The sequence below is a fragment of the Chanodichthys erythropterus genome, chromosome 7 (assembly GCF_024489055.1).
Source record: "Chanodichthys erythropterus isolate Z2021 chromosome 7, ASM2448905v1, whole genome shotgun sequence".
Lineage (NCBI taxonomy): Eukaryota > Metazoa > Chordata > Actinopteri > Cypriniformes > Xenocyprididae > Chanodichthys > Chanodichthys erythropterus.
Genome location: NC_090227.1, coordinates 27,143,731 through 27,154,149, shown reverse-complemented (window position 1 = coordinate 27,154,149; position 10,419 = coordinate 27,143,731). Strand labels below are relative to the sequence as shown.

Below are 10,419 nucleotides of genomic sequence, written 5' to 3'. Positions count from 1 at the left end.
AACGCATACACTAGTTAGAGCCATTTTCTGGATCTGGAACCCAGTTGAACACAATCTGAAACGGGACGGACCTCTGAGGAGCACAGTCAAGAGACGTTGTGTTTGGTGTGGTCCTCTGTGATCCAATGTTGTTGATTAAAAGAAAGGATTTTTGACATTGCATGTGGACGTGTCGACATTCCTACTATGGATGTTCAGATTTTTGGAAACTGGATGTGCACTTTGGCTGTAGTGAGCAAACATTTTATGTAAACAACCTTGTTTTCTTCATATTTGAAGTTAACATCAGTTTATGTTGAGTTAGTTGTTTTGGTTTGACTGCATAAGCCATCATGACACTGGCAGCAAGACTTGATGATCTGGAAACAACTCTGGAGCACATGCTAATGGATGTGTTTGTAAGTGAAATTAAGTTATTTTTCTCCTTTTTGTCTCTTTCTTTCTCCACTACACTTTTAAAAATAAAGGTTCCAAAAGGTGTTTTCACATTGATGCCATTGAAAAAGCATTTTGGGTTTCTCAAATAACTTTTTTTGTTCATAAAAACAAACATTTTTTTTTCTTAGTGTGAAGAACATTTTAATAATCTTTTTCCACTATAAAGTGCATTAAAAAGGTTTTATGGATGTTAAAATTCTTTATGGAACCATATTTGCCAATGAATAAACTATTTAACTTTAGTGTAATAAAAAGTGGTAACACTTTAGAATACTGATCCTTCATTAATGAATAACTACACAGGAACAAATGAGTAATGCATTATTAACACTCTAGTAGCTACTATTAACGAACAATAAACTCTGATTAATGAATTAGTAAGTAATAGTGCTCAGTTGAAGGTAGTAGTTCGCTATTAATTAATCAGTAACTACTATTTTTTCATTCCTCGCAGAGAACTACTAAGAACTAGTAATGACTGAAGTATTACTAAATATTTAAGAAGGAAATACTAATCAAAAGTTTACAATAACACCAGTAGTTACTAGAGAGTTATTATGCTTTTCACTTTAGAATACTGATCCAAATAATTAGTAATTCCTTCTTAAGTATTTAGTAATACTTCAGTCATTACTAGTGGGTTACCATGACCTTTACTCTAGAATTAATTATAAATTATGCATTATTCACATTAAATACGAACATGTACAGTGGGTACGTAAAGTATTCAGACCCCATTAAATTTTTCACTCTTTGTTATATTGCAGCCATTTGCTAAAATCATTTTTTCCTCATTAATGTACACACAGCACAACATGTTGACAGAAAAACACAGAATTGTTGACATTTTTGTAGATTTATTAAAAAAGAAAAACTGAAATATCACATGGTCCTAAGTATTCAGACCCTTTGCTCAGTATTTAGTAGAAGCACCCTTTTGATCTAATACAGCCACGAGTCTTTTTGGGAAAGATGCAACAAGTTTTTCACACCTGGATTTGGGGATCCTCTGCCATTCCTCCTTGCAGATCCTCTCCAGTTCTGTCAGGTTGGATGGTAAACGTTGGTGGACAGCCATTTTTAGGTCTCTCCAGAGATGCTCAATTGGGTTTAAGTCAGGGCTCTGGCTGGGCCATTCAAGAACAGTCACGGAGTTGTTGTGAAGCCACTCCTTCGTTATTTTAGCTGTGTGCTTAGGGTCATTGTCTTGTTGGAAGGTAAACCTTCGGCCCAGTCTGAGGTCCTGAGCACTCTGGAGAAGGTTTTCGTCCAGGATATCCCTGTACTTGGCCGCATTCATCTTTCCCTCGATTGCAACCAGTCGTCCTGTCCCTGCAGCTGAAAAACACCCCCACAGCATGATGCTGCCACCACCATGCTTCACTGTTGGGACTGTATTGGACAGGTGATGAGCAGTGCCTGGTTTTCTCCACACATACCGCTTAGAATTAAGGCCAAAAAGTTCTATCTTGGTCTCATCAGACCAGAGAATCTTACAACTTTTTCCCATCTCCCGACTGCTTCTCTGGAGCTCAGCCACAGTGATCTTTGGGTTCTTCTTTACCTCTCTCACCAAGGCTCTTCTCCCCCGATAGCTCAGTTTGGCCGGATGGCCAGCTCCATTTAAGGATTATGGAGGCCACTGTGCTCTTAGGAACCTTAAGTGCAGCAGAAATTTTTTTGTAACCATGGCCAGATCTGTGCCTTGCCACAATTCTGTCTCTGAGCTCTTCAGGCAGTTCCTTTGACCTCATGATTCTCATTTGCTCTGACATGCACTGTGAGCTGTAAGGTCTTATATAGACAGGTGTGTGGCTTTCCTAATCAAGTCCAATCAGTATAATCAAACACAGCTGGACTCAAATGAAGGTGTAGAACCATCTCAAGGATGATCAGAAGAAATGGACAGCGCCTGAGTTAAATATATGAGTGTCACAGCAAAGGGTCTGAATACTTAGGACCATGTGATATTTCAGTTTTTCTATTTTAATAAATCTGCAAAAATGTCAACAATTCTGTGTTTTTCTGTCAATATGGGGTGCTGTGTGTACATTAATGAGGGAAAAAAATGAACTTAAATGATTTTAGCCAATGGCTGCAATATAACAAAGAGTGAAAAATTTAAGGGGGTCTGAATACTTTCCGTACCCACTTTATGTAGTAGTTCTTAGTAGTTCTCTGGGAGGTATGAAAAAAATAGTAGTTACTGATTAGTTAATAGTGAACTACCACCTTCAACTGAGCACTATTACTTAATAATTCATTCATCAGAGTTTCTTGTTAGTTAATAGTAGTTACTAGAGTGTTAATAATGCATTACTCATTTGTACCTGTGTAGTTATTCATTAATGAAGGATCAGTATTCTAAAGTGTTACCAAAAAAGTTGCAAAAATGGCGTAACAAGGATATTCTTTCAAGTTTTTTGGAATAACATGTTAATAACAAGGTACACGATAACTGTTGAGTATATATAAACGGACTGTTTCTCTTTCGTTTACTATGGTTTGGGTAGTTCTCCCCAAAATGAAAATGATGTATATATTATGATTGATTCATGTCAATCCAGTCTGTTTGACTTTCTATTCTGTGGAACACAAAAGATATTTTGAAAAATCTTTCAAATACATAGTTTCTTTTCCATAGAATAAAATTCAGTGGGGTCTTTTGTGTACCACAGAAGAAATAAAGTCATACAGGTTTAAAAGACATGTTGGTGAGTAAATGAGTAAATTTTCATTTTGGAAGGACTACTGCTTTAGGGTTTGAGTTGTTTCTTCCATCTGATCTTGGCTATTGCTCAAATGTGTGTTTCATCTGTGACTGCAAAGGGGATGAAAATTATGATGCTGATGTAAAAGTTTATGCTGAAGTTTCACTGCTGTAAATAATTCAATCCTCTCACCTGAGTGACACACCGCAGGCCTGACAGATGCTTGAGACTTTTGCAGTGCAGTCTGGTAGTTTGTGTGTGTGCGACTGTGCATATGTTTCAGTTAAAGAAAAACTGCTGTAATTTCCATGATTATGACTGCACTGAAAAACAAAGCTCTGAATTTTGCTATGGTGGACAATAAAACAAGTGAAAAAAATTCCATATACTTACATTAAAAGAGGGACTTGAGCTTGAGGGTCGACTCTCTTTGCTTGGTGGGCTAAGCATCCACTCAGAACACCTTAGGAACTGCATATAAATGCCCTGGTAGCCACTCAGAACACCCTATTCTGCACTCTTCAGTAGTTGTTTGCATGTTTAACTCATGTTTGCAACTCAACTCATGTTTGAATACAATAAGCGTGTCTTTCCCTATATTTCTTTTTAATGACTTTGATAATAATTAGATTGTGTAGCTGAACAGCATATGTGATTCTGCTGTCTCTCATCAAGAGCCTGCGGTGCCTTCAGGAAGTCTGAGAACAAAGCTCTGATTATTTTTACCCAACCGGTTTATAATCCCTTTATTTTAATCTCCTGACGTAAGATATTTCAACAATGCCTCTGATGTTATTTTTGGAAAAGATTAATTTTGTTCCCCAAAAAAAGTTTGATTTCCGTGAATAGTCTGTCACATTAAAAACTGGTTTTGGTGATGTGCAATGCTCTGTCATCAGATCTTTTAGCAAAAGCAAAGAATGGAAGTTATTTTCCCAGAGGTGTATGCTGTCCCAAATCGAAAGCATTTTATATAAGGGTGTGATGTAATTGGACTCTGAAGTAAATAAGAATTTGAGCCTGAGGTACAGTAGATGCTCTTGTGTTTGAACCTTGTGATTTACTCTCATTTAGTATGGGGTTGGTTATATTTTGTAAATATTTTTGAAAAAAGGCTCTTATGCTCACCAAGACTGTGTTTATTTGATCAAAAATACAATAAAAATAGCAATAACTGTTTTCTGTTTTAATATATTTATAATTTAATTTATTCCTGAGATGCAAAGCTGAATTTTCAGCATCATTACTCCAGTCTTCTAATATGATGATTTGATGATAAAGGAACAATCCTTACAATAATCGGTGTTGAAAACTGCTTAAAAGTTTTGTGGAAATATTAGCTGTTTCCCTCACCCTGTTTTTATGTGCATTTTGAAGTATATTCGCAAAAAAAAAAAAAAAATTGAGGTGGCTTTTGACTTGTGCGAAAAAGAGTTAATGCGAATAATGGGAGATGGAAATGCATTTGCCTAATAAATTCTGATGTAGCAAACTTTAAACCCACGCAACTAATTGGCTGTTTCTCTGATGGTGTTTTATTTACTGTTGGTTACTAGGTTACCAATACCACCAATATCCGCTTGAACAACTTGATGGAAATGCACCTAATTTGCATTTGTTTGTTCTGTTTGTTTGTTTGTTTGTTTGTTTTGCGAACTTTGAAAAGATTTGTTTCATGTTTAGATGGAAACCCAGCAACAGACACTTTTTTTTTTTTGTATTCTTTGATGAATAAAAAGTTCATAAGAACAGAATTTATCTGAAATAGAAAACTTTTTCTTTTTCATCTGTCAGGGTTATGTTTAGTTCTTTTCAGTTTGATTTGTGTTTTAGTTTGGTTTTTCCTGATACCATTTGCTTCTAGTTCCTTGTTAGTTTCCATATTTACCCATTTGTTTTCATAGCTCACCTGTTCTCAGTTCCTTTGATTATTCTCCCTGTGTATTTAAGCTCTCAGTTCCCTTTGTTAAGTGTTCGGTCTCGTTTATGTTAGTGATTGTGCAAAACTTATTCCTGTGATCTCCTGAGTGTCTTTGTGCGCTCACTACAGCCTCAGCATTACAACATACAAGTTTTTTTTTCTTCTTTCCAAATGGCAGAGGGCATGGCCAGTAGTTTGTCACTGGTCACCATGGGAACAGTGGGGTGGTGTAAAGGGCATAGCTGGCCATGACTCCATTTTATTGGCCCTCCATCACACACAACTGCACAGTGTGTATGAGTGAGTCTCCCAAGAGTAACAACGGCCAACTAGAGGACAGGGTGAAGCCGGCCACTATAAAGAATAAGCGATAAAGCCCATTGTGCGTGTTTGTTTGGCTTTGGCTTGTGCGTTTGGCAGCACTGCAGTGTTGTGCTGTGTTCAGTGACTTCTATTGTAAATGCACCTCACACACACTGCATTGTCCCAGTGTTTCAGCCTAAAGAAACTGCAGGTTCTTTCTTTCATGTTTCCAGCTCACAAAGCAATGTCACCCAGTATTCAAACTTTCCACCAGGGACAAAACAGTCGGTCCCTCTCGCTGTTGTGGGTTATTTGGTGTTTGAAGAATAGGTCTTTCGTAGATATTTGTGTGCCTTCACCATGTGTTATGTAAGATGTTTTTCAGTGCATGTACTGGTGAAGGGGGCGACTCCATGTATTGTCTCACAATGATATTTCTGTCACTTTGATATTTAAAGGGGCCATATCAAGGAAAACGAGATTTTATTTATTGCAATTGTATCTTATAATATAATTATCTCACAATATAAATTGTTGTCACAATTACAGTTACAATTACAAAAACTTATTTCCCATAATTGAATTAATACTGTATCTCATAAATGCAATTTTATTTTCTGTGATTGTGACTTTATATCTTAGACTGTCTTGTAAATCTTAAAAGGGTCATGAACTGTGTTGTTTTATTGTTTTATAATGTTTCCTGGGGTCCACTTATAATGTTAATATGATTTTTACATCAAACATTTCTATAATTTAGAAATAAAAGGCATTTTTGCTACCCTAATTTTAGCCCTCTGATTTGAGCGCTTTGTTTGAAGGGGCGTTTCTGCTGTGAGACTTCAGTGTAAACACCCACTGCTGTGATTGGCTATCATATATCAGATCAGGCATTAGAATTAACAGTTAATTACATGTTGTTGCATTACTGTCGAGTCCATATCGTAAAAGTCTGTTTGCAAAGCCTGCACCGAAATGCGATTGATTTACCAAAGAACCTATAGTGAAATTGTAATAAATAAATAAAGTTCAACTGAGACATTCACATTGTTGAAAATAAACAACCAACTAGGATCCTTTGAAATGTTATGTTATTTTTGTCTAGTATCGCTCTCCTCTCCTTATCTCAGTATCACGCCAGTGGGCGGGGCTAATATTGCAATGATGAAGTAGGTGTTGATTTCTTCTGCGGAGGCGGGGTTTCACCTATTTATGCACATTTCAGGATCAGTCGTTCGCTGGGGCTGGTGTCAATAAAAGCTTTTATTGGACTAACAAGGAAGTTTTCAGTTCTGAAACTTAAAGGATATTCTTGTAGTATGATGACCTCTTATATATCAAAAGCTCAAGGAAAAGTTGATTTCTCAATTCATGACCCCATTAAATTACAACTTAATTTCTCATAACTACAACCAAAAATTTATATATCTTACAATGACATTTTATTTCACAATAGCAAATTTATTTTCCATAATTGCAACTTTTTATATATCACAAATGCTACTTTAGTTCCCGTAATTGACTTAATCTTGACCCCATCTTACAATTGCGACTTCTTTTTTCACAACTACAACTTTAAACCTTACAATTCTTATTTTATATCTTACAGTATCATTTTTTATTGCACAATTGCAAATTTATTTTCCATAATTGTAACTATTTATATTTCACAAATGCTACTTTATTTCCCGTAATTGACTTTATATTTTACACAATGACCTCATCTTACAATTGCGACTTCTTTTTTCACAACTACAACTTTAAACCTTACAATTCTTATTTTATATCTTACAGTATCATTTTTTATTGCACAATTGCAAATTTATTTTCCATAATTGTAACTATTTATATTTCACAAATGCTACTTTATTTCCCGTAATTGACTTTATATTTTACACAATGACCTCATCTTACAATTGCGACTTCATTTTCATAATACAACTTTAAGCCTTACAATTTTTACTTTATATCTTACAGTATGACTTTTATATTGCACAATTGCAAGTATATTTTCCATAATTGCAACTTGTTATATCTCATAAGTGCAACTTTATTTTCATTAATTGTAATGTTGTATCTTACACTATGACTTTATATTTCACAATTGTGACTTTGTTTCTCATAATTTATTTCTCATGCCTTTTTTATTTTCTTATTTTAAACTTTGTCACAATAATGTGTTACTTGAAGTAGAGACTGTTTTCAATAGAATGTGACCTAAAAAGATCATATGAAACTAAATTATGACTTAAGGTGCTAAATTTTTTTTTTAGCAGAATACCTTTACTAAGATTGACAAAAAAAAAAAAAAACTAAAATGCTATAAAATCACAGAATACATATTTTTTCTATAGTGATAGCTCAACCTTTGAAAACTCTCTCCCGAAAAGGATCAGTATTTCCAAAACCATCTGCAGCACTTGATAACAGATATGTGCTTTATTTTAATGAGGAAAATTAAAGTGGCTGATAATTTATAGACTCAATAACCCCAGGAGCGTTATCAATTTGCTTCACTGAAGTGAATTATTCCAACATGGCGAACAAATCCTTGCTGTCAGCGCTTGTGTTTTCCCTCTTTTTTTGTTTCACTCTGCATTTTCAGCCTCACCCTTTCCCACGATAAGTATTACGAAACCCTTTCCTTCTCCATCTAATTGTTTTCCTTCCAAAGTTGGTCTTATACCAGGTTCAAACCTCTGAGAAGAGTGTTGGTGTGGATGGATGTTTGTGTGCGTGTGGGGTTTTGCAATAATTATGGTAATTTATGAAAACTCACTCTGGATAACAGCCACACAGACTGCAATGGATGCCATCTGAGACAAACACACACACACATACATACACACACACACAGTGCCATGGGCTAAGATTACAGGGTGCAGTGTAAACAGGGTCTGGGAGAGCCCCTGCAGTCCCAGAACAGAGGCAGAGCTCCAGAACTCCATTAAAACATCTCAGCAAGACTCGAGCAGCCTCCCCCATGCCCTGCCGTCCACTCTCTTTTGTGTTATTGAGGGTGTTTAGAGATTTTGTTTGCATTTTTATATTGGATAAATTGACTTAAGAGTGTGAGAGGTTCATTTACCATGTTTTATATAGTGACGTGTTGTTTGATTGGTCACCTATTTGCAAAAATGGCCTGCTGTGTTGGAGAAAATGTTCAGGCAGGTGTGTTTGTCTGTATATACTGTGTGTGTGAGTTAGTAGCTGTACCCTCGGGCGTTTTATCCACTCTCGGGTTGTATTAAGAATGTCATGGTTACACAGGAAGTAATAGCTTGGTTTAGTGTGTGAGTGGGGAAGGAACCAACAAACACGGTGTGACAAATTTATCCATTCCCCTGTTCCCCATCTTGGTTTACCACACTGGCATAATTTAGCTATAAAGAACAGTTCCTCTACATCCATAATGTAAGGCAAGTGTGCAAAGAGCCATCCAAACCCTCATTGATTTTGCAGTATGGTAAAAATAGAAACAGTTTTTAATATTCCTAATCTAGAGGAGCTACTGAATGAATGATGCTGAGCAGGAATTGGAAGGAATGCTCCGCTCTCTCTCTCTCGCTCGCTCTCTCTGAATAATTATAGAGAGGGAAGGGGAGAGTGGACCCCTGTCTGACCAAGGCCCTTAGAATAGGGTTCAGAGTGTTTTTTAGTCTGTTACTATGTGGTTGCTAGGGTGTTCTGTGTCAAAAAGAGCCCACCCTTTATGATATTTTTACCTGTTTTTGTCATTGAATGAAATGTGTTTTTGATATTTATCTAAACTTTCATCATAATGCATTCTGGGATTGCCTTGTCCACAAGGAACCCATCCAATGCTGCATTAAAAACTGGTCAAAATGATCTTAAAAGGCAGCGTTCAGTCTAAAAAAAAATACTGTAAATACACAAATTTATACAGTAAAATACAGTTTTCCATTTAAGCTGTAATATACCGTAGAACATTGCATTCTGGGTAATATTATTTGTCATTTTCGAGAAAGTAACCTATATTCCTAATTTCTTAAAACAACAAATATTACCCAGAACGCATTGTTTTTATGGTATGTTACTATTTCAGTGGAAAACAGTATTTTACTGTGTAAATTTGTTTAGTTTTTTTAGTTATTTTTTAGTGTTTGGAGCGTCCTTTGTGATGGGAGGAATAGTACCATCAAATTAGTTCACCCCAAAACAAAAATTCTGTCCAATTCTGTTTATCCCAATTCATAATTTATTTATGTCAGTCCAGATATTTTTGAAAAATATCCATACAGTGAAAGTCACCCCATTGACGTCCATTCTATGGACAAAGGCATTCGAAAATACTTTTTTTTTAAGCCAATCATAGAGGTTTGGAACAACATGAGGGTTAATACATGAAAATAGAATTTACATTTTTGGGTTAATCAGTGAGGCACGCAACTCAAGAGTTTTCAAGAGTTTTGAGCCCAAGATTGATTCCAATTATTTCTTGAGCATTACAGGTTAGTTCTTGTAAAATATGATGATACATGTCACATCCTTCCAGTGCATTTTCCAGACAGAAACCTCCTAGAAAACCTACTTAATACTGCTTGCTTCATTTAGTTCTGAAGAGCAGAGAAGGACGGACAGCCGTTTAGTGCTGTTTTTAACAAGACATGGTCCCTGTTAGGACATACAGGCGATAATGTCCGACACACACATGCAACGATCCCTAGTGCGTAATCTTGTTGGCAGCTTGAGGGTATTTTCCCTTTATGTGTGTGTGTGTGTGTGTGTGTAGTCTGTCTGGTGAAAGCAGCCATGGGATTTACAGCTAATCTGAACAGCAGATGGCAAAACATCAGATATTCTGTTTGAGCAGGAGAATGGATATTTTAAACACACTCGCACACACACACACTTTATCCCTCATCATAAACGTTGACATGTACACAACAGCATGAACTTTGCTGTATAAACACACACATACATTCTTGCATAGTGTCACGTGACCCACTGCGTGTGTATGTGATAATACTCATATTAATCCAGTGACCTGGATTGAGTTTGACTGGAGGAAGCGAAGCTGACGTA

General features: G+C 36.1%; 1 protein-coding gene across 1 annotated transcript in view; it reads left to right on the top strand.

The window, feature by feature from the left end:
• Window positions 1-220: 220 nt before the first annotated feature.
• frmd4a (FERM domain containing 4A) overlaps window positions 221-10,419 on the top strand; it is a 107,541-nt gene continuing 97,342 nt past the window's right edge. The window contains exon 1 of the mRNA XM_067390011.1: window positions 221-398. Within this exon, the coding sequence (XP_067246112.1) occupies window positions 333-398 (66 nt within the window). The 5' untranslated portion in view covers window positions 221-332. The remainder of the gene's footprint in view (window positions 399-10,419) is intronic.